The 25,242-nt window shown below is 42.0% G+C and overlaps 1 protein-coding gene across 4 annotated transcripts in view; it reads right to left on the bottom strand.

Annotated features, from left to right (window-relative positions):
- LOC121300710 (lysine-specific demethylase 4B-like) overlaps nucleotides 1-25,242 on the bottom strand; it is a 74,941-nt gene that overhangs the window by 16,795 nt on the left and 32,904 nt on the right. For 2 of the 4 annotated variants that reach the window (XM_041229431.1, XM_041229428.1), the window contains exons 8-15: nucleotides 24,317-24,454; nucleotides 9,188-9,372; nucleotides 7,423-7,574; nucleotides 6,563-6,942; nucleotides 6,101-6,139; nucleotides 4,288-4,414; nucleotides 3,464-3,645; nucleotides 2,849-3,089 (exon numbers count right to left, since the gene is read on the bottom strand). In XM_041229431.1, the coding sequence (XP_041085365.1) occupies nucleotides 2,849-3,089; nucleotides 3,464-3,645; nucleotides 4,288-4,414; nucleotides 6,101-6,139; nucleotides 6,563-6,942; nucleotides 7,423-7,574; nucleotides 9,188-9,372; nucleotides 24,317-24,454 (1,444 nt within the window). The remainder of the gene's footprint in view (nucleotides 1-2,848; nucleotides 3,090-3,463; nucleotides 3,646-4,287; nucleotides 4,415-6,100; nucleotides 6,140-6,562; nucleotides 6,943-7,422; nucleotides 7,575-9,187; nucleotides 9,373-24,316; nucleotides 24,455-25,242) is intronic. The other 2 variants (XM_041229429.1, XM_041229430.1) reach the window with 2 other exon arrangements.

The following is a 25,242-nucleotide window of genomic DNA, read 5'->3' as shown; positions in this document are numbered from 1 at the left end:
ACCATGAACTGAGAAACAAATCAAAAAACAGACGTTATTGAGCAGACTGCTGGGCACAACACATCATCAGCCTTAGAAAAGGCAAATTTTTGGTTGTTATGCATTTGCACTGGTAGTTGTGATTCCTCACTTAAATATTGGCTATTAGCTGTAAGATGCTGTTTTTAAAAAAGTTGAGCCACCTATGTATGTTTTCAAAGCATTTACTTCAGTCTTTGAAAACTCCTATTCATTGCAGCTCGACCACCGGAGTGGATCAGAATTACAGCACATGGAATGATTTGATATTAGGAATCAGAAGAAACGTTTCCTCTATAGCTTTGCTTTTAAAATATCATCGTATTCTAAATTCAGATAAAGTTGCAGAATCAGAAGATTCAAGAGGAGGAGGAGGAGGGGGAGGGGGAGGGGGGGGGAGCCCCAAAGATAATGAAGACGGTTGTCTTTTGCATGGATAAATAATGCAGAAGGGGAGATCTGGTTGAAGGGGGTGAAGGGGACCTGTAATCCAGGTTGAAGGGGAGAGCCGATTTGGCTTGCACAAGGTTGTGAAGGAAGCCCAGCTCGTCACGCAGAATGAGAGGGTGGATGGAGCGAAGGGAAGGGCCGTGGAGTCTTGGCCAAAGAGGAGATTGCAAAGGGATGAATTTAGTTGAATATCAGTATCTGTGTTGGCGGAAAATCGTACCATCTTCAAATCCCTCGACCTAGCCTTGAAATCATTTGTAGCATTTTAGCAATAACAAAATGTTTTTTTTTCCTAGCCATCTCTCCTTTATTGCTGTCGCGGATGTAGGCAGTGAGCGAGGCCTTTGAATTCCTAATGAACTCCCAGCCCTTCGCTCATCTCCAGCTCCTGTACTAATAGGAACCCAGGAGGTTCCCTTCAATGCACCTTATTATACTCTCACTTCTTATCTGGTCGACATCGCTGCTCGCTTTAACCCTGATCATAACCCAGCAGAGCTCTCCCGGCCAATCAGAGTGCTCTCTGTAAAATAGGAACTACTTTATAAATCATTATCATTACCACAAACCCATCAAAATGCTGCATTCCCCCTGTGTAAGACAACATGGAATGTGCTATATATATATATATATATATATATATATAGGTTGCAGGGGCAATGCCTTGTGAAGAGACGCAGAATGCAGTAGTTATATCAGGTTTTATTATTATTATTATGACAAGAGAAAGGACTTAGGAAAGGCAGACTTATGACAATGCCTCACCTGAGCTGCAGAGGCTTGATTAGCAAGCAGTGGAATCAGCTGCCTGGACCCTCAGAGCCAAATCCAGCTTCAGCTTTTCTTGTTTTATTTATATGCCGATATAAAAATGCCTCGAAAAATAGGATAAATGAAGCTAGTGGGAGGGTAAATCTAACCGTGATGCTTGGTATGAACCGTGCGTGACCTCACGCGTTTTAGGGGGTTAGGACTGGCAGAATGAATAGCAGCAGACAGACAGACACATCAGTGCAACAAAGTTCTAGACCAATTAAACATTCTATTCCCTATGCATGTGAAAATCCTTGGGCAACAGAAACAGAGACATGTGCTTGCACAGTAGAGGGGCATGTTTTGACTAAGCGATGATTCACCACAGCACAACAAAGTGCATCGACTCACCGAGACACCTCCTAAGGTATAGAGACCAATGGAAATGTGTTTGCTACTCTCTACATTCCCTTATATTTGTGATTTTTTGTAGCAGGGGTTTAGATTGACGCTGGATAAAACGCCCTATTATTCTAAAGCTGAGATAACAAGCACACAAATCAATCTGTAATTGCAGCATATTTCACAGTCGCTATTGGGCAGTCTGCCCATAGGACTCCACATTTAACTCATTCAGAACAATCAATCATTCAAATCAGAAAATCCTTAAAAGGTTTAGGAATGTATTTACTAACCAGGGTTAAAGGGTACATTATTAGGATACCTGTTCCCATGTGTTGCTATAACTGTTTACGCAAGGTATGCGTATTGTTTTAATTTTTCTTTTTTACATTTTGACCACTTCATTAAACTTTTACGCTACATTCCCTGCCTCAAGATGGCTTCCCATGTACCCACATGTCCCTCTCAGAGCTACATTTCCCATCATCCACCTGCTCACTGGTAAATCCATCTCAGTTACATATGTGAGCAGGAGGATGATGGGAAATGTAGTTCTGAAAGGGACATGCGGGTACATGGGGAGCCATCTTGAGGCAGGGAATGCAACGTAAAAATTTTAAAAAGTGGTCAAAATGTAAAGAAAAAAATTAACAATACACACACCTTATGTAAACAGTTGTAGCAACACATGGGAACATGTAGCACAATATAACAGAAAGGTCCTTACATACCCTTTAAGAGGGACAAATGCTTTGCTACTCCTAACTGTAAAATGCTTGCTGTTTTAGCACACGATCCCTGAGTGTTACGTTTTCACTTGAACTGTACTTTGTAAATAAAATAGTCCTACAAGCTTGGACTTCAATAAATGAATGGTTGAGACCCAGTGCTGACGTTTTTTGGAATGCGTTAAGCTTTGAAATCAGGCTCCAGTACAGCTGACGGTTACCTGTTATTACACCGACAGAAAAACACATCAGATTCATGTAATGGGACTCTACACCAAAATCTGAAAATATATTAACATCTCACAAACAACGCACATCCGAATGCTTCACCTGTTTAAACACTACAAATTAGACCAGGGATAGGCAATTCCAGACAATTCCACTACTCCAGGTTTTAAAGGATGCTTTACAAACTGGTTGTCGGTTTGATTGGATCCATTTAACAGTTAAAAGGACATGGTTTGATCAAAAGACCCGGCTGGATTTTTGGCACTCACTGGCATGGACTTGCAGGCAGCACTTGGAGCAGGAGATGAGCAGGCTGGTGCCGTCCTCCCCGATGGAGGAGCTGGAAGGCAGGGGCTCTGTGTTCTCACCACCAGAGGTGAAGCACATTTCTGGGATCAGCGGCTTGGTCCTCGTGCCGCACTTGGACATTGGGATGGTCAAGCTGTCCACCGATACAGACTGGTCTTTCTCCGGCTGGGGGGGTGGGGGGGGAATACAAGAAAGAATTCTCTAAAAAAAAAAAAAAAGTGCTGGACACAAACATGAACCATGAACGCAATAAAAAGGACGGGGCTGTGTGTGTTCGCATGGGTATAAGCAATTGTAGATTAAATGCAGGGGGTGGGTATTGTAGCTGTTGCACAGTAGGGAGCGAGTGTGTTTGAGGGCTCTATAGCATGTTTGGCTATAGAGTTCAAACAGTAGAGTACAAATCAAAAGGAGGTTGCGCAAAGCACTGGTGAGACCTTTCAGGGGGACTTGATTGAAGTTTTTTTTAAATCTTAAAAAGGAGTTGACTCTACGCAGCACTAAGTTCAGCACTGAAACCTAGACCAGAGGACAGATAGCACAATGCTGAAGATGCAGTTTGCGTGTGTGATTACCTGTTCGTAAGGGTAGAAGAGAGTACAGATGGCGCAGTAAGGCTCAATGAGTGCTCCAGCTGCGTTGAACCGCCGCTCAGCCAGGAAGTTGTGGGATTTATTCTGCCAGAGATGAGACAGCACAGTCCTCACAGACTCGGGGTCGCTTGGGTCCTCCTCTCCCGCCAACGAAGACAACCATTCTGGGGGAGGAGGAGAGAAGACAAAACATCAAATGCACTGAATCTAGGTCTGCCATCCCCTTCAATCAGCCTGCCTGCTAACTCCCCGGGAGACCTTGCCAACAGCATACTGTGCATCTCAATGTGCTTTTCTGAAACAGACGCACAGTTAAATAAATAAAAGATCAAAACAATTGGATGATCACGGAGACAGCAATAATAAAAAATAAAATCCTGTTGCTTTAAATTACTCCTTACTACCGAGCAACTTAAAAAGAGAACTTCTGCAGGTGTTAAATGTCAATCTGGGTTTGCCATTCGATAGCTTTCCCTTCCCTCCCGATCTCATCCACTGCAGTCTGCACACAGCCTAGCCCAGCCCTGACTCAACTACTGCTGCAGCCCTAGAAGGGCAGCCCTGACAGATACTACTGGCTGGCTCAAAGTGACTTTGAAGGCAGGTAATTGGAAGTCATGATCTCTGAATCAATAAGTGTCTGTTTGAGTCAAACCGCAAGGAACCCAAAAGCAGGCCACACTGACAGGCTGTCTCCAGCCCTGTGCGCTAATTGCTGGCTTATTTTCCCATATTGCACCCTTTTAAAAAGGTTTCTGCTGCCAGGTTTGGGGGGGACGGGGGGGACGTCTAGAATTCGCACTCACCCTCGTCGCTGAAAGTTTCCTGCTTCACAACGGAGATCGGAGAGCGCATGGGGGGCTTACTGAACGGGTGCCGCCGGCTCTTCTTCACCTCCATCTTCGTCTTCGCTTTCGAGTGGGGGGGTGGAGACTGGAACACACAACCAACCAGACAGCAATCAACGGGTTAACCTGCGTGGACCTACAGGAGCGTGGGGCTGGAATACGATCGCTGCATCATTTCATTTGCCTTATCATGTAGTTTAACTGATAACTGTGTGCCAGGTTAAATCTCTCAAATGGTGGTAATTTAAAAGGGATCCTGGGTAAATGTGACCAAGGTTAATACACTCTCAATATTATATTTCATATATAAATATATGATATATTATATATATAATAATATATATAATATATATAGATATATATATATATATAGAGCATAAATCAGAATTCTGAGGAATAACTAAGAAACTAAGTCAAGTCGACAATGCTAGTGCCTTCGCCAGTGCACTGAAGTGTATTAGCACACTTAGTTTCTTATATTTTTACTCTCACATTTACCCTAAATCCCCCCTTTTACTATTTATTAAGGTAAGATTTTACTTAGATTGACAGAGGTGGCAAGAAGACAGAGGGAAAGACACACACATACCCTGTATCAGAAAATCATATTACAGAAGTAGACTAGCGCTATACGGCAGTGTTCAAAGCTAAGAGATAATTGCCTGTTTGTGAACCAGCCAGCCTTCAGGAATCATCAGACCTAATGAGGATGGAAGATGTCTAACAGACTCTGCAAATCTACTAATTTCTTGCCACACAATGTGCTCCGTGGAAGGGCAGAATCATCGAGTGGAACTAAAAGGTAGGGAGCAGGGAGTTACATGAACTGTCGGGAGCATCCCCAAGGCAGATCCAGAGTCTGAGCAGTTTTTGCCCCCAAGGAGAGTCTCCCGTCATGCCAGCCAGGTGATCAGCTGCCACGGTAACTTATGTTTCCATTTCAGGAGGTCAATCAATTCAGCCTCTACCGCAAAGGAGGCAGCACCAAAACAAAGGCTGGAATAATATGGACTTCAGCCCAGCTAAAACGGCATGGCTCTTTCCAACACAGCAGAACTAACAGATCAAGATTAAATATTGTACCTGAACAGTACTGGTTGGAACAGTGTAGTGCATTCTACTGCATTTTCTTACGAGGGAAAGCAGCATTAAAAAAAACACAGTATTAAAAGCAAAAACTATTGAAATTAATCAAATAAGCAGCTAAATAATGCTCGGAAGACTATTTGCACACCGTTATTTTCCCTTGACTTTAGGAATAATGTACACCCAGCTGTACGTATTAGAACTATATGACAGATGTTTATCAATTAGCCTCAACGTGGAGGTGTCTATGTACAGTTTTGGTGTATTTTATTCAATATACTGCATGGCGACAGAATTAAAGGGTGAATTGCAGAAGCAGATTAATTTCATTATGGAACACATTCTGCAGTTTGAAAGAGAATGGAAGTTCACCATGTATTACATAAAAAATAGGTAAGCAAGCGACACCCTGTGAAAAATACAGTCAAACCTACAGTAAACACCTGGGGCATTGCATTTGGAGGGGCCAGGTGGTTTTGCAATGCTTTGGACTCATTTCGATCAGTGTGCTCTTTATAAAAAGGCCACTTTGATTGGCCCACGCAGAGGCACGCAAGATCAGGTTTTATCATGTGTACAAAGACCACCGTTCAGATGGTCCTTTGATCGATCAAGTTTGACTGTATTAAAAAAAAAAAAAAAAAAAAAAAAAAACTCAATTCAAACAATGTGGGGTCCTTTTTACCATGATTCTGTGCTTGCTTAAAACTAGAACCACTTTATTCTGCAAGGCAAAAAAAAGGTTAGTATTAAAACACAGCCCTTAAAATTCGGAGCCGTTTATTTCTGGATCAGTTGATTGTCGAGGATCAGGATATTAAAAAAACTTCCCGTACGTAGGTTATGAAAAACAGCGTCTTTTGAAGAGGCCCGCTGCTGTACACAAACCCAATTACTTTAAAACGTGCTGCATATTTTGGGATGTTGAAAATTAGTTTTTAAATGACAATTCTATTGTAAGATGGATGTAGAACAACCCCCCCCCCCCAACAGTAATTTGCATTTTGAGAATCCTTAGCTCAGAAAGATCTATTTTAAAAGGAACTCGTGGTTGAAACTGTTTTGCAGGAAGACTCTAATTCCCAGCCGTGTTCTCCGCGTACTGAACCCCCACCACAAAGCTGTAACAGAAGCACAGTGAACAAACCTGGATGCCCCTGCCCTCTAAGGCTGGTGCCTCGGTATCTTCAAGTGCCTCCTTCTTCATGCCCCCCTCCTCAGGGTGGGGTATGGCTCGGGCCACCTTGCGCTTGGCAAACTGCTCGAAGGCCTCCTGGCAGGACATGTGCTCCTTGTCGAAGACGACCTTCTTCGTGCGGGGAACAACGTACAGCATGGGGATGATGGGTCGGGGTTTGAAGTCTTCCTCTTGATCGGGGGACACTGCCTGGATTGGGGAGGCCACGTTGACAGATCCTGCCGCTACTGGAGGACCGACAACATCCGACAGCAACCCGCCCCCTTGCGCCTCCCCTTCCTTTTTCTTCTTCCTTTTCTTCTTTTTCTTCTTCTCGTCCTCTAGAGGTGCTGGGAGGACAGGACAGAGTGTTGCACAGGAAATGAGAGCAATGTTTTGCGTTTCTGGTGTTGCAGGGCCATTCCATTAAAACTGGTAAGTCTAAAGTGATTGGCGCTAACAGCAAGCTTAACTGTATCTCTCCTAACACACACACAAGTCAAAAAGGTAACGGGCTCTGGTACATTTTGACGGCTTACGCAGTGTAAGAAATGGAATGGCCTTGCAGGTTGAAATAACAGTTCAGTAATGCATAGGTCAGCAACATTCAACGAAGCAGTATTGTACCTGAAAATGATACTGGTAAACACCGGTAAGCATATCAGTCTCAAAGTTAATTTACAGAGCACGGTCTACTTCTTTGTATTAGTGCTTGCTCTATTGAGATGTACCTGTGCTGGCCCTGCGGGCACAAAGTGAATAAACTAAATGAACCCGGGAACATGACCCCCTCCATCCCAGTCATACACCTCCCCCACCTCGCCCCTTACCCTCTCCACACTCTGCCGCTTTGCTCTTTTGTTCCTCGATCTCGGTCTTCATCTCGACAGCAGAGTCCTCTGCGGTGGCCAAGCCCCCCTCTGCCAGCAGCTTGGCTTCCTCCAGCTTCTTCCTGCGAGCCTCTCTCCTCTTCCTCTTAGCCCTGGACGCACAAGCAGCACAGAGTCAGAGCAGAGGATCAACCGAGAGCAGCGTTTTATTATTACATAAATAAGAACACTCATATTACCAGAATAAACAGCAGCAGCAGCAATAATAATACAGGGGATAAACAGCTGACAAGCAAATTCTCTGATCTAATTAAACTGTAAAACCAGGCTAGTGAACTAATCCCTCACAAAAGTGATATTCAGACTGGGCAATAAACTGTGAATTATTCTCATTCGGTATGCAGCAAGCCGCGTGCTGCAGTCAGTTCACGACCAGCCAAACCTATTTCACTTGTGACCCAAGCCCCCAGGCCCCCAAGCCCTACGGACTACACCACACACTTAAATCAACTCTGTGCAGTTTTACTTCACAGTAGTATTTTGTATATTTACAGGAGAAGGAACACAAAGCTTAGAACTTGGTTTCAGGCGATTAGGTTTCAGGCCACTGTATGGCACACCAGGGGAGGCTTGGGGCTTGTTACAGCAAAGCTGCCTCAAACGAGATCTCCCAAGTAACTTTGTGTCCCTATTGCAATAATTAGCATTCACATAAAAATGTAATTTAAACATTTATTCTTTAACAGTTTCCTATAATAGAGAGATAGAGAGATAGAGAGATAGAGAGATAGAGAGATAGATAGATAGATAGATAGATAGATAGATAGATAGATAGACAGACAGATAGATAGATAGAGACAGATAGATAGATAGATAGATAGATAGATAGATAGATAGATAGATAGATAGATAGATAGATAGGCAGTAGGTTAGTAAGTTATTTTACTGGCAGGTCATTCATATTGTTTAATACGATTAGACTGTTCCAAGGCTCTGTTGTGTGTATTGGCATTCAGTTCTGTTGACCAATTAGCTACAGCTACAATCAATTAGCCATTATGTAAATGACGCTTGTGTAGAGCCCAGCACTTCACACAATTTACTGCATTTAGCTCACAGCAAAATAACTCTGGGAAATTCCTAATTTTTCAAAATCACTGACTGACTTATTGAAGCAAACAAACAAACAAATAAAAAAAACTCTGAAGTCTACACCAGGAAAAACAGAACAGTGTTTTTTCTTTCCTTTTTCTTTGTATTTTAAATTTTTTTTTAATTGTCTGTATCACTAAAATTGTTTGGGACAAATTTAATTTGAATGTGAGAAACCAGAAAGAACTCCATCAAACCAACTGTAACACAGAAAGTACACCCCACTCTACACATCAAACTATAATTCCTATGCATCACCAAACAAACACAAAGGAATGATAGCCTTATTATGTGCAGTTGGCTGTATACCAGAGTAGACACTCAGCATGTGTGTGTGTGTGTGTCTTAGTTTGGTGGCTGGTGGCCATATTTGTGAAGGAACAGCCTTGAGTCACATAGCCACATAGTTTGAATTGACAACCATCCAATCACACTTAATGAAACCATTAACTGATCAATCAAAACCATGTGGTAGTGCAGACAGCAGCAATCTTGACTCCAGGCTGTTCATTCACCATTATGCTATGCCACACTTGTGTATGTATGAAATTAAACGGAGGGGGGGGGGGGGGGTTAGTAGTAAAAGATAGCAATCATTCTCCCAACTCCTTACCTGCGTAACCTCTTAGCTCTCCTCTCCCTCCAGACCTCCAGCTCAGGGCAGCTGAGGGCGGTGGGTTTCTGGTGGTCCAGGGCAGCGACGTCCTTGCCCTGCTTCCACTGCTCATAGCGTTCGGGCTGCAGGCACTTCACAAACACGTCCATGGAGATCTTTACCATGTCCTTTCTGCACGTGCACTGAAACACACACGGAGCGCTGGAATGAGCAGCAGTCAAGAGGACACCGGTCTCTCAACGACCACTCAGTCTCTTTGTATCAAGGTGGTTTAATATGAGGGTTCCCGCAGAGCAACTACGGAACAGCTATGGCCAAAAGTTTTGCATCAGCTAGAATTTTAGGATCTGTATCAAATTCAGATTTTGTTAAATATAGAAAATAAATTAGCACATAGTTTCTTTTGATGATGTACTATCGATGACCTTCGGATCATCATGTCATGTCATCATAATCATCATGTCATAACAGTACAATAAGTTTAAAGTCTAAAAAGTTTACACTGTCATAAAAGCACTTCATCAAAGATACCTTTCCGTGATGTGGTTTGGAAAACTACAAAAGCGGTATATAATAATTCAGTATGTGAACATAACATTTCAGCAGGTTTCATTCGACTTTATGAAGCAAAATTAGTTAATTCTATAGGGGGCGATGCAAAACTTTTGGCCAGAGCAGTGGGCAAGCAAGCCCCAACACAATTGACTGTAGTGTGTGTCATTATATATATATATATATATATACATTGCATATACTGGTATTAATTATATATATATATATATGAATATATCTATGTATTAACGCCTATAAATAATTGGATATACTAATATCAATACCCTATATCATTAATATAACTGGTCCCTCCCTGTTTAATTGACCCCAGTCCTGGACCGGGTTTAACTCAACATGTCTAACATGACTACTGATGTTTTACAAAGCATTTATAAAGGATGGTTACCAATACCAGGCTTTGCGTTGTCGTTACAGCAACATGCTTTTTTTGTTTTGTTTTTTTTTCCCCCCTTTACAAAACACACATTACAAGTAATAAAACAATAGTAGAATAATTCAATACAGTTGCCCCGCATAACCCCCTCAAGCAAGATCAGATTATATGAAAAAAGACCCAGTGACATTTGGGCTCAGCTGGGAAAGTAATTCTATCCAGACCAATGGCATGTAATCCAGTACAAACCCAATGAAGCCCTGTAGCCAGGCCTCATCTTATTAGCTGCAAAATAAAAAAAAAAAAAAAAAAAAAAAAAAAAAAAAAATGCATGACCTAATCCTGAAGCTGGTGCTCTTTAAAAACCCAATCCATCTTTTGTCCTGGCGCTTGTCGTGCATCTCTTTCGTTTCATGAACTGAGCTGGAAGCCTTTTGTTCAATTACGTGAACATGACTGCACTTCAAAAGGGAGAATCCCGGTACAGCCCAAACAAGCAATACAAATCAAGGAAATATTATTATTGGTATTAGAGTTGGTATTGTGTGACTTTAAAAAAATAAATAAATAAATAAAAACACAAAAGGAACCCAGCTCTTGTGTGTTTGGTGATCACAACCTATGATGGTCGAAAGCATTACAAACATTAGGATGATGTAGATAATTAAAAAATAAGTAAAATGCCAGATTTTTTTATTGCTCACAAGTTAGCATTTTCATTTTGTCCAAAAACAAAACCTAATTAGCAAAAAAGGTGAAACTGAAAGGCAAACGCCTTGCTGATGGCTGCTTGCGTTGTAAATGTGATGCAGAGTTTTCAATGGCTGGCTGAGCACCTCTCTGTGTGTTTCCAACAGACAGCATTCCCCCTCTCCAACTCGGACAGGCTCAGAGTGAAGCAGACCAGCACTCTGTCAAAGCACACAGAACCGCTTCCCTGCTTTAGATTCCTTTAATAAATATCTATCTCTGATCTCTCATGGCTCACCCCCAGCCAGTCATGAATTGGTTCAGCTTTGTAAACCTTCAAAATAGACCGCTGTTTGGCTCCTGGGCTTGGAGAAAAATTGACTTCTTGCAGAACGAAAATGCAGCTTTTATACAGTATAGAATCAATGCCAAGGATAAATGTAAAAGGATGTGCTTTTTTTTTTTTTTTTAGCCAATACTATTAAAAAAAACAGTCAATGGCAATATTTAGAAATAACTAAGAGACTCTGCAAGTCCAATGACAAACGTCTTCAATTGAAGACTTCGATTAAGTTATGTTTAAATGCTTTACGTTTATTTTAGTATTTCTAAATGTACTATATGTTGCATAAAACACTACTGCATAGAGTTTAAAGCAAATTTTATATAATGTATAAAAAATCAGCTACAGCCTTGTGACTATTTTTAGTGTAGCAGTTTTAAATTACATTTTGCCTTTTTGATTTAACACATCTCCTAGACGACTAACCCTTTGCACACCAGTCTGGAGCATATCAACAGAACCGTGTCAACTGCTCAAAGTTTAAAAGCCCTATTTCCACCAACTCAACCCAGCCAGAACCAGTCTGGGCTATGGCCCGTGAGCCCTGGTGTTTCCACCCTGCCAGGATTAAAACAGTTAATCAAAATTTAAACCTCACATGCTGCTCCTGGTCATATGGAAACGGATAGAGGGTGTGACACGGCACTGCGGTAGCCTGCACTCGTATATACTGTTACTGCGAGACAAAAGCTGACATGTGTGAGGCCAGGATGGAGTCTGAAGGTTCGGTGAGCAATAACGGAAAGAAAAAAAAATGTGCTGCAGGCTGCCAGTTGGGAACTGTAGGCAAGGGTAGCGAGTGTGTCACCCTCTCCATTCTCGGTAAGCAGTTAGCAGAGAGAGAGAGAGGACTGACATATCAAACAGAGGAATATTCATAAATGAGGGGCTCCAAGGAAACGGCTGCAGACTCCAGAAAAAATAAGACAAATGTCTTTCCCTCTTCAGATCAGTAACCTGCTGCTGTTGCCTGCTCAAAAGCACAAAGAAAGGCAGCGCTGGACCTGAACCACAGAGCACCAGCATGGGCTTCTGCACAGCAGCACTGACAAAGTAAAGCTAGCCTTTTATTTGATTCATTTCAAACCGATTCCCTTTGATATTCTTACATTCGTCGGGATTCAGCGCCTTCGCGATGCGGCTCTAGGAACCGTTAGCTGTTTTTATTCTGGCTTACGCCTTGACCTCAGTGGGAGGGAAATATAAATCCCAATTGCAGTAGCAATTTCAATCCAGGGGCGCACATCAGGGGCTTGCAGCTGTACGCCCTGGAGCTCAAACCATTTCACCCACTGCTACCGGTGCAATCCAGGAACAAGGGATCTGGGATGACTTTTGGCGCTCTCATTACTGAGATGCTATCAAATCTGAAATGGCTTTTATGAATAACCAGCAGTTGCAGTCTTCTGAGAGGAGGCGAGGTTGTGAAGACAAGCTTTTCAGGCACCAGGAAATTGTCCCTTACGAGTATAGCAGACACCATGCAGAACTAGACCAGGGCTGCTGCTTTTTCAATGATTTGTTTCGGCTGCTTGTTTGTTTAACACAGTAGAAAACTAAAACCAAATTATGGGAAAAAAAAAAAAAAAAAAAAAAATTACAGGAGGCATAAACAAACCAAAAAGGACAAAAATCTGAAATAATTCAGTTTCACTGCCCTACAGCAAAAGTGGCTTATCTAGCTGTATAACATGATGTGCATAGAAATTCTGCACGGCTTGAGGGTGCGAGACTCACCGACTGAACCCAGAACTAGAGAATGGCTTTAACAGAAACTCAAGGCTGATTTGGGCCAATGCAGCACTCTTCTGCTTACATTTTACATTGCCCAGTTACAACAGCATGCAGCACTGGACTGGAGTCACAATCCATGGGTCTGCTCAACAGCACTGCCACTTAAACCCACAGCGCTGTCAACAACCCAGCCAAGGCAGATGAATGCGATAGAAAGTGTGTCGGCACGCCACTTCAGCTATTACTACTGACTTAGTGGTGGGACCACAACTCTGCGGCATTTTTATAAACAGAGCACAAAATGACCTCCTCATCAACGGTGTTTATTGCAATCCGCAGGGGGGTTTTTTCCCCCCAGCATGCTTCCTATTAACAATCACATCTAGAAGAAAACTCTGCATCTTTTGAGTAAACATGCTTGTGGCGCACTGCAGCTTTAACATTTAACTAAAAACAAGCGGATACGACCGTAATGTGATTTCTACTGATTTTTCTGTTTTCTTTTTACATCACTTTCAATTTATGAAACAAGAACACATGAGCCAAAGTGCTCAGAAATCACGGGATTGCATTGCATCATGTTGCTTTTTTTTTTTTTTTTTTATATTGATCTGCAACCAATTCTAAATAAATGTATTTCATGCCGGAGTGAGGTAGACAGAGATTTAAACAATGTTACCCTCTCCGCCATTCATCTAGGAGATGTGCTGCTGTATGATTAAGAGCTACCAGTCTCCCTGTCTCACTGACCTTGCTTAATCTCTTAATCCCCTTTGACTGCAAGTTAACATTGTCCACTTTCTTCTTTTCTCAATAACGTCCTGTGTTCACCCTACATCCACATCATATACCGGTCTCACGACGGCAGCTGACAGCAAACAGAACTGAAGGGCACAGGGAGCGGTGTGCACAGCGGGTTACCAAAAAAGTGCTACCATTTCACCTGCGGCATTGGAGACCTGGGTTCAAATCAAAATGAGTTTCACTGCAGTTCATGGGCTGCAGTTGCACCACATCAGAAAACGACTCCTACATAAATCAAAGGGACCAGTTTGGTAATCAAAGCATTAGGTTATTATTTTTTAAATATCACATGTTCACTCCCATGTTATAGAATGTGTGAATAAGGGAATAGATTTGAGAGTGTTTTCGGTGCGTCTGGTTTTATTTTGTAGAGTGTGTGCTCGGAGGCCTGAACCAAGGCTGAATGACAGTGAACATTAGGGTATAGTTTTTCTAACTATGTAGAACAACATAGCTTTGATAATAACGAAATGTGTAGGAACCAATTCTAAAAGTTTGGAAAACACTATAAATCTCTAGCTGATTTTGTTTAAATTGCAGGAAAAATAAATACTGAAATACTGCAAACAGAAATGATCAATAAAACAGCACAATTGTCTGTTGCCTCCTTTCTGAACGGCGCACTGAAAAAAAAAAAAATCAAAAGTAATGCGAGAGACGACAGGTGGTTAATGAAGGCTGTGTTCCGGCTCACAGAACGAGTTTAAGAGCAACAGCAGGGGCAGCCATTACAACTCTGCGATCACGAAGCCTGAAGCCTGCCTGGAGAGACCAATACATTAACCCTGACAATTCCATTGCGTGTTATTTTACATTAACCTTACATGTAAATAAAATTACCTTATATATATTTAGGCGTTCTCTATAGGACTCCTAGAACTCATTTGCAATTTTTACCTAAAACTATTTATTCATACCAGTCACACTTACCAGGGATTGCCCATTAGGTGCAGCTTAATTCAATCATTTAGTTCTGTTGTAGGAAAGGTCCCCAGGACAGTTAAATCAACACAAGTCTAGTTTGTCAGAGCAGGCAGCATGTTGCAGATCCACGTAAGAAAGAATTCAAGACCCTCACACAAGTATCCAGGAGCCAGGTGACCAAGAAACAGCCCCCCCCTAACATGCAACCTCGGAATCAGCTCAATGTTCTCAAAACGAGCCCCTATTTATATTGACGTCACGTTCGACTATTTACTGTCACCAGTTGCTAGGTAAGGCTCTTGCTCCACACAGAAAAAAACTTTCACCTTATAGCCGCAGACAAGACATATAATTATGCATGGTCTCAAAAATGAGGGGATAGTCATCCAACGCTAAATGTCAGCGAACACCAAACAGCTTGTTCCATCTCTCCGTGGGTAGGGGAACGGTATAATAACCCTACATGGTCCCTGTTACACAGCAAAGAAAAAAATAAAGCTATATATAGCACCCTAGTGTGTTTTTATTGCACTGACTAAACACGATTGTGCGTCATGAACACAGCCTAGCATCTGACTTTCAGTTAAGCTCTACCAATGTGCAGAACACCTGCGGCCTATGTTCACAACATCCATTTCCCAACACCATCCTGAAATATCCAAACAGCAGCTCTCCCAACAGAACAACAAGCCTGCACAGTCAGTGCCCTCTGGTTGATTTCCCCTTTCTGTCGTGTTTGTTCTCCGAGTGCAAGGCTTATCTTATTACACTAGACAGCGATCGTGTCTCCAGCTGAGGTGGAATTAGCAGACGATCAGCGGCTGAGAAAGACCAAATGGATGGATGCAAATGGATGATCTTATTGAGGCAGACAGTCTGTGTGGATGAGATGAGCCACACGTGGAGGCAAGAGCGCACACAGGAGTGGAGAAAGACACAGCAGCAGGTGCTCAGTTGGTTGGTGCTTTTGTATTGAAATCTGCACCAATTAGTCCTTTTCATAGGAACAGTCTCATTCTGAAAATTTCCGCCACCCATCTGACTGAAGGAACTAGACGGGAGAGTCACCGAGCTAAACAGGTGCACACTCTTAAAACACACACACACACACACACAGAGAACACGGCTCGATAATTTAATTCCACTTCTCAGCACGGTCAACCTGCTATTTTGAGCTGGGTTTGCAAAGTGAAAGATAACTGCGCTCACACACACGCAGGCTGTCGAAATAATGCAAAAGCTTTATAACTGATAATAGTGGCAGCGAACATTAAAGAAACAGGGGACATATTTAAGAAGCTGGTAAGAGACCATTTGTTACTTCTCAGGAAAACAAAACCAAAAAACACAAAACAAGCAACTTTGGTATGCAAGAGGACTAGCAGTCATCAAAAAGCACATGCAGAAGACATTAATATAAATTAAAACAGCCTGAAGTGTGTTTGAAATTCCCATTACAACTACAGGAAGATACAGCCGCAGTCAGCAATGTTTAGCACAATTTCCTCCCCAGATTTCTTTTGCTTTGGGTGCCTGTGAATTATCATGTTCATGACTTGGTGCGATTAACAGACCGTTCTCTAGCAAGGAGCGAGCTTTCAGAAACAAGATGATCTTTGAAAGCCTTGTACTTCAACCTTAAGACTTAGTTTTCTTTTGAAATTAGAGGACCAGTTGTGTAACCATGGCAGCTAAACACTGGAGCAAGAAGAGCTCATGTTGTAATGTGAGCCTACGCTCTTGTTTTTCATTTTGTATTATTTCAGTTCCCTCTATTCTTCATAGGTCTACCTAAGGGTCTGCAAAAATTACAGTGGCAGGTCTGAATACAACCACGCTATAGGGAAAACATGCTGGCAATGTTAAAGGAAGAGACTTCGGCATCAGTATAGTTGCGAAGGTAACTTAAATGATTGGAGAGATAAAGCTTGTACAGAAATGTATGGGGGAAAAAAGGACACATACGGTAAACAATGAACCACAGTAACCTTGTAAAAGACAGTAGTTAGGGGTTGGTTGCACTTGTAGTTGAATTTCTAACTCTAGGTCACATGGTTTCTGAGTGTACTTAAGTATAAAATACGCACAGTACCACCTCTCTGTCACCACCTTTGTGCAAAAATTTTTAGTTCCCTAGCTTCTATCTGCACAGCTGCATTGCTATTCTATACGCAGTTCTGCAAGTATACATTTGCTTGGATGCTTGTCTATCCCTAGGAATCATTTTTCTTTACGAAACTCCACAGGCAGTGTCAGGCCACTGCAATAAATACAGCCCATTAGAGAGAACAAGCCCTCCCTCCCTAGTGAGTCTATCAGACAACACTGCTGCCCTCTACAGGCCCTCCTGAAAACTACAACTCAGAATTAACAAGGGCAGGTAGAACCCAGCGAAATAACCAGGGGGTTCTTTATACCCTATAAACGACACGCTGAAGTGGATTAACTGCTCAATACGGGCTCAACTTGCATTTCTTTTTTTTTTTTTTTTTGTTTTAATAAATTCAAACACCTGGAGGCACTGTTTGCAACGCAAAAATCCCCAGACATGAATGCTAATACAGGGCCCATGTTAAAAAGGTGGACAGGTACAGTAGCAGCCATGCTGCACTGCTTGTGCCAAAACTGTAGCCTTTCTGCTGCCTGAATCCAGAGGAATAATGAACACGGCTTTAGCACTAATACAGACGTATTCTCCAAGAAGCGACTCACTCTCTCTTTCTCTCGCTCTCTCATTTACTGTATTAGTGGGCTGTGACTGAGCGCCACTGTTCATCTCCATAGACTCCCTGTTAAAGCAGCTCATGAGTGTTGTTTCATTGGCTGTTTTTGTTCTTCTCAGACCCTTCAGATTTGACTTACGTTGTCAGTTTAGAGCTTTTCAAACACTAAAAAGGCACAAATGATTTCTGAGGCAAGAGCGGAAAGTCTCCCTGTATTTAACCCTTTAACCTCTTCTGAAACATCTGTCGATCCAGAAGCAAAGACTCTGCAGACAATCTTATCAAATCTAGCATTCGCTTACACTCTGGTCAATTACGGTAGTTTACAATAAATTGATGATTCATTAAAAAAAAAAAAAAAAAAAAATACAAAAAAAAAAATAGCAAGATCCTGGATTTTATTTTCTGTATCCAGAACAAATAACAAATCATAATAAAACGTGCTTCCTGAAGTTTCCGCTAGTGTTGTACAGGTTTACCAGTTTTATTTTGTAGTGATGCATTGGCACACACTGGAGAGGCTGGTATACAGGCCAGCTCAGACTCGCATCAGACTCTGTTTCAAGCTCTCTAAACAAGCAGAACTGCACTGGGAGCCGAGACCACTGAAACCCGCTCCCCCACAGCAAGGCTGTTTGTCACAGCAGTGTGTGCGAGTGGAGGTAGTTAAATTCCTGCTCCATATGTTTTCCCCCAAATTACAGAGTTGTATTGCTCCTTGAAAATCGCTGCGTTGTGCTGTGCCCTGAATATTTCACAGTAGGATTTCGACATGACCGCAAGAAAGAGAAGCAGTGCTTCTAGATTAAACAAAAAGACTAAAAACGTTTGTGGCTGGCAGCCATCTTGGGCTCAGGTGTAGAGGAACAGCTTGAGGCCAAGATGGCTGATTTTGCACAGCCACGTGTTATTTAAATGTTTAATTGATCATTGCTTCATTAGGGATTTGGAAAGTGTGGAATGTGGCCACGTGGTGATTGATTTACTGATTGTCCAATCACACCTGTGAAAAAAACAAAGCAAATGTTTGTGGAGAGAGAGAGGAGAGAGAGAGAGAGATGCAGAGGCAGGCACCCACAAGGTTGCTGTTTTCAAGTGGTGCCAGGTGATTTATCTTGGCATGCCAGTGTGGTTGTGCACTGACCCGTACCGGTCAGCCGCCTGGCACTTCGTTCGATCAGTTCAGGATCCTCACTGATGACACCCCACTATAATGGGATGTGAGGGAGGCTGGATGGGAGAGCGCGTCTGTGTTTAGCCTCTGCCTGACTGCATCACCAGCCTGTCAGGTGGTTGCCAGGATTTCAAAGCCTGTCCCTTTTGATACCGTCTGAATTTTCCTAACTAATTATCTGTTTTGTTAACCCAAGATGTGGGCTGTCAAATAAACATTTGGCAATTTGCATTGCAAACGTATGATTTCAGAGGGCATATCAGTTAGTAGCGCTCCCCCCTCACTGCACCAGTAGTGGTACATTTATTTCATACAACCTCATTCACAAATTCAGACTGGTTTGCAGGCTTGCTCAAAACCAAAAAAGTACATGCATTGTGGTAAGACGTTTCCTTGAGCTTGAAACCTGGTCATCTCTTCAGCTAAAACTCCCTTTGGGGAATGATAAGGACATGCACAGGAGCCTACACTATGCAGCACTGTAGTAAACAGACATCAAGGAAATATAATGCAGTATAAAACTGAAGCTATTTGTGTGTGTGGGGTGGGGGCTGCATTGCTTTACAACCCTCCCACGAAGAGTGGAGAGCAGTAGGTTGTGCTTTCTGCCCTGCAGCCTGGGAGCAATGTTGGGGTTTATCTGAACAGCTTCGTGTCTGGATTTGCTAGTTCTTCAGCCGACTAGCCTTGACCGCCCACCACGATGCGAAAGCAGGTCTTTGACATTTCAACTCTGCTCTACAACCTGCAATGAATTTAGTAGAAAGCTAGTTTCCCATAGCGGGAAAATGATTAACCCACAACAAAAGCAATTATAAAACCACAGCATTTCAATTAACAGGACTTCAAAAACAATTAAATTGATTTTTTACTTCGTATGTGCAGGACTAGCGATGACAATACATGTTGTTCAATGGTCACGATTACAAAGCTATAAAATTAAATAAGTGTGAGAGGCATTGAAGGCATTTCTTTGATTCTGAATTCTCTGCTTGCTCAAAACTAAAATCAAAGCAGAAAATTAAAATGACCAGTATCAACTTCAAAACAAGACACCCAGGTGTGCCTTCTGCAGCAGCCGAGCGAGGGAAGACTGCCGGCAGCAGGGGCAATACACTCTACAATCCGCAAACACGCTTCTTAAACACCAGAAATCGGGGAGGGCAGCCAAGCACAGACTGGAGAGCATGGCAAACCACCCAGCAACAGACGAACTGGGCAGGTAAGAAAGACAACTAGAAACAAAGCAGCAGGTTTAGAAACAGCGCATGCTACAAAGTCAAAGGGGTAAAGCAGAGCAGAGAGACTGATTTCAGACAGCTGCATGCAATGCTGTTCAATAAAGGCTTTGCCTTAACCCCCTCCAGTGAAGGACTCACAAGTACTGTGACAGATAACCAGACAGCGTAATTAACGCAGAGGCATTTTAAAACCCACAGCAGAACCTGAAAAGTTACAAACACATCGGGAATTGAAAACGCTAAAACTCGAGCATTCGGAATTAGGATGCCGCTTATCGATGAATTGTGGTACTTTCTTTACACGATGTATCGTAACAGAATTGTGCATCGTTTATTTGCCGATACAAGAATAGCAAGCAGAGCTCGCTATTGTTAACCAATGAAGAATAGGTGTGTTTCACAGACGGTACAAATACATACCCTCCCAGGTGATGTCATTTTTGTTTAATAAAACAGTCCATCGTTAAATGACCATTTGGATATTATTATGCATCATACAAGTTGCCAATCTGGTCCATCGCACGTATCGCGACCTGCCTATCGTGATACGCCTCTGTGTCGTATCATTAGTACAGCGTTACACCCCGATCCGTAATACTGAGGTTCAACTGCAAATGACAGTCACACATGTGCATGAGTTAAATAGAACAGCCCAAATCCGGAACCTTTGTTCTAATTATATCTGCACAGATGACCCGAACAGAAGTCCTTCAAAGCTGGAAAACCTGAAACTTCTACATTACTGCCACTTACTGTTTTCACTTAATTATTGTTATTATTATTTATAAATAAATACTGACTTTTCTTCACCCACTCAACCCATTATTACTTCCAAGAGCCTACTTGTAGAGAACAATTTTTGGTCATTACCCTTCTAAAGCTCCCCTCCAACTCGCCCACTGCTTCGTATAATGCATGCTACTTCAGTATGCCTCAATGGATCACGATGTACAAGAGTTCATCTTATTAAAAAACATGGGGTCTGGGTTTCAGTGCAAGGTTTTCCACGATTCGAAAAGGAAAAAAAAAAAAAGATAAATAAATAACACTAACAAACACAAACAACAAGCTCGGTGTTAGAAAACAACAACAGCAAAAACCCTAAGTGTGTGTGTGTGTGTGTGTGTGTGTGTGGAGAGATGGGGATAGCAGTATGTAAACTGGCACTGCAGAAATGAAGTAGCCCCTTATATTTTTATAAAAGCAGTACTGTCGCAGAGGACGCTCAAGGCATTTATTATTTGGTGCGAGATGGCGAGATGCTACACTCTCCATATTTCACAGCCAATTATAGCAGAGAACAATGCGTCCGCTTGCATGACTACAACACCAAGTTAAAATACCATGACATTTCAAGTGCTGTGTGCTCCCCGCTCCCCCAGTCTCCATGCAGATGGAGCGTGTGTGTGGGTTACGGTGTGGTTTTCGTGAAGAATGCAAAATCACGTGGTCATTTCCTCTCAACCTGGCTCCGAGGCTGATTTCAGCTTGTCTGGAGAATCCTAACTGCCTGGCAATGAGCACAGATATATAGATAGTCACATGACTTCAATAGTATGAGGAAGTCTGTTTAATGCACTTTAGATTCTCCACACAAACTCAAAGCATTTCAGAGCCAGGTAAAGATAGGTAATTGATGCAATCCTGGGTGATTCTCCAGTGCTGTAAAATGCAATAACAAAATCCAGCTGTGGCACACCAGCGTGCAGGCTCATCAAATCAACCCGTTACTGTCAGAGAAATGCACTAAACAAAATAAAAACGCACAGCTGTGGAGTGCAGATAAATGAAAATGATGCAAAAAGTAAATGAAACCCAAAGCTGAACGGGTCTACCCTGATCCGAGAAGCGAGTTTGCCTTTTTTAAAAAAGTCAAGAGGAAAGATGAAGCGAAGTGCCGCTCTCCTTGTGTGGCGACAGATTGGCTGGGAGCAGTCAGCACTACTCGTTCAGTAATTTCACGCTAGGCTGTGTAACAATGTAACCAAAGCGACTCAATCTAAAAGCCGTTCTGCTGGTGTCACTTGTTTATGAACACATGGCTGGACCCAAAATTGCTTTTAAATGTTCAAGTACGGGCTGGCTTTAATTGCTAGCAAAACGTTTTAAAAAAAAAAAAAAAGAGGAGAATAAATTAAACTAACATAGGATGGGAAAAGTGTTTGATTAGTATTATATTTCTGATTTTCATCAGGCTGCTTGGCCTCTCCCAAAACAGACAATGCGAACGTACTGTGCCATAAAGCTACAAAAACTAAAAAAGCCGGGTAGACCAATGAATAGGGAACATAAGAAAATGTGCAAACAAGAACGGTTGACCTCAAAACTTTGTCAAGTTGGGTTTGAATGGATTCCAGCGATTCAGTTTCAACATTACTAGGTAACTCATTCCATACTCTCACCCCTCTCTGGGTGAAGTAGTGCCTTCTACTTTCCATTCTTGGTCTCCACTTAAATCTCCAACCATGTCCTCTGGTACTGGTTTCTGTGCTGCGCTTAAAATGACTGTCAGCTCCTTTTGCCCTAATTCTTTGTTCTAGGCTGAATATGTACACTTGCCTCAATCTACCAAGTCTACCAAGAGGGGGCACTCTTTACTGAGCTGCGCGAGAGGGACTGGTGGTTTTGTTAGGAGACAGATCTGTGCGCAGGCAAAAGATCGATGTGCTTTGTGTTTTTTATAAAAAAAAAAAAAAAAAAAAAAAAAAATCCAATCATTCCAGTTTTTCTCAGACAGTCTGCTGTTAACCTTGCAAAGGCTTAATAATGATAGCCAGGACCAGAGGGGATCGCTGGGTTAGGTTCAATCAAAGACCTTTAATTAACACTATACATTCACAGTCCTAATGCTAATTAACAGGGCAACAGGAGAGCGCTATTAATTAGGAGTGCCCACCTGCAGGTCCAGCAGGAACAGTGACTGAAGCCATAGTTATTTATGTGAAGTTATTGGTTTATATTTTCTTTTTTAGTGACACAACAGACTTCATTTTTATTTTTTTACAAATATAGAAATCACAAATAAGAACTGCTTGCTCAAGGTGATATACAATATTGTTTAGGGTGCTGTACGATTCAAGCTGATATACAGTACTGTTTTTAAAGGCGTCTGCTAAATAAACAAATAATAATAATAATAATAATAATAATAATAATAATAATAATAATAATAATAATAATGTTCCCTCACTCAGATCCTTTACTTATTAAATATCTTGGTCTAGTGCAAAATGTATAAAATCACACACGCACATACATAGTTAGATTTCCAATTCCTCATAATCATGTTAATAAGGCCTTGCTGTCAGTGGCCTGTGGTTCATTACACAGGTCAATCCAGAAGAAACAGCCTCCAATTACATAAGTCTCCTCAGACAGCCTGCTCTCTCTTCGATTGTGAACAGGACTCATTATTTCACATAATCTAAAGTGTCTCGAAGGCTACAGTTTGACCGAATGAGATCATTCGAGACAATCTTCAGCATCTCTCTTTGTTCAATTTCAATACTTACGCGCTGCCCCCCCCCCCCCCCCCCAAAAAAAAAAGTGGCCTGCAGCTGTGCTGAATAACTTGTAACAAGTTTTATACATAATTTGTAACATTTTTGTGAACTTTGCAGTCAATCTGAATGGAATACTATGAGAGGCACAGTGGAATTCTGACTACAAAATGGAATCATTAAGCTAATTTACATCAACTGTAAACAATAACATCTTAAAACTGCCATATTATTCAGAGTTACTGCACACTCGTATAAAAATAAAAAAAAAACAGGGGTGGGGGGTGAAGTCTTGCAGCAGCAGGAGGTTATAAATGGTAATACAAGAGATGCCAGTAGAGTTGATGTTGGTGTGCTAAGGTTTATTAAGCATGTAAATACTGTTTGTATGCCCCCCGAGGAAAAAGTGGGCAGTGCTTTTACCAAGAGCGCAGCATGCAAGAGGTGACTCAGAACAGCTGGGTTTCAAGAAAGACATTCAGAGAGAAAGAGAGAGAAAGACACGCATTCCAGTGGAATAACAGACTCCAATACAGTATATATTTTGGAATGCATTCATTCTTTCCATGGAGTTTGCACATTGATTCCAAAAGGAACATGCAGCACCACTCTATTGTGTGTGTGTGTGTGTATATATATATACATACATACATACATACATACACACACATATATATATAGCACTATCCCGGAACATTTGTCGAATTTGGTTTTGTCATGAAAAAAAATTGAGCAATACAAAAATAAAAGCATTTATACATCGTTTGTAATGTAATATCTAAAATTGTTAATTTTTTATTTAACAGCGTTTTGTTACATTCCATGTCACGTCGTGACTATCAACTAGGTTTTCACATTGCTTCTTGGCCATGTTCCCAATTAAACACAGTCCTTTATAGAAATAGTTTATCTCTGACCCCTCAAGAAGCAGAGAAAAAACTCACCTGGATTACCGCTAGTTTGAACGGTTCTGCAAAGCCCTCTCTGTTGTCAGTTCAGAGAAACACTTCAAAGCCGTGACCTTTGCACAGTAAAAGGGACGCTCACCTGCGTGGCCATCTTGCCGTAGTCGATCCAGCGCAGCGTGGCGAAGTTGGTGGACTCAGCGCAGTTGAAGCCGTGGTTAAAGCCAGCGTGGTACCCGTAGGGAAAGGTGATCATGAACTCACCAGCCTCCTGTGTGATCTGCCACAGAAAAAAACAAGACGACAGCTGCTGAAACCATTTATCTGATGCATTTACACAATCATTGGGCTGAAATGAAGCTACATTTCAGAGCTAGTGAAATGGAGCTTGTCATACAGGACTTCAAAACGCTGAAGAATGACATCAAGGTAAACCTCCACGAACCCAAGTAGACAAATGGTTTGGCTGCTTATAGTTTTACCAAAGGGAACTAAAAATAACTAATATATATTCCAGTGGTAAAGTGGTTAAAAGACTGTGTAAAACTCAAGTACGCACGCATTTCTGTGTACAGCTGACTTCCAACTTAATTTTACCTGAGCAAAATCTGTTAATAAATGGGACAAAGAAATAGTTGCAATAGCTCCGAAACCCCTTGTGAAGCACCTAGGACGATAAGGGTGTCGGATAGAGCTTGTTCAGCACTGCTCCTCTCTCTTACCTGCTTGAGTTAACATCAGATGCATGGCCTTACAAGCTCCTACATCCCCTTTCTCATACCGATACAGACTTACAGCACCAAGCTTTTGAGAAGGGTTTGCACCTTCTCCTTTACAAATGGGATATCTATGAGTGCAACTTATAGATAACAGTCGAGCCAGAATGATTTAGCTAGTGCCACCACATTGAAGGCAACAGCCGAAAACGTCTGCTTGACGAGCCAGCAGCCACTGTTCGATTTTTTTTTTTTTTTTTTTTTAGAGCATTTTACAGCACTGTGGAAAACCCACCCAACCTCAATGTTACGAAATATAAAAATGGGGGGGGGGGGGGGGGGGGCAGTGCAT

This window comes from Polyodon spathula, chromosome 26, assembly GCF_017654505.1.
Source record: "Polyodon spathula isolate WHYD16114869_AA chromosome 26, ASM1765450v1, whole genome shotgun sequence".
NCBI lineage: Eukaryota > Metazoa > Chordata > Actinopteri > Acipenseriformes > Polyodontidae > Polyodon > Polyodon spathula.
Note: the sequence above shows the minus strand (reverse complement) of the source record. Positions and strands in the feature narration are given on the sequence as shown.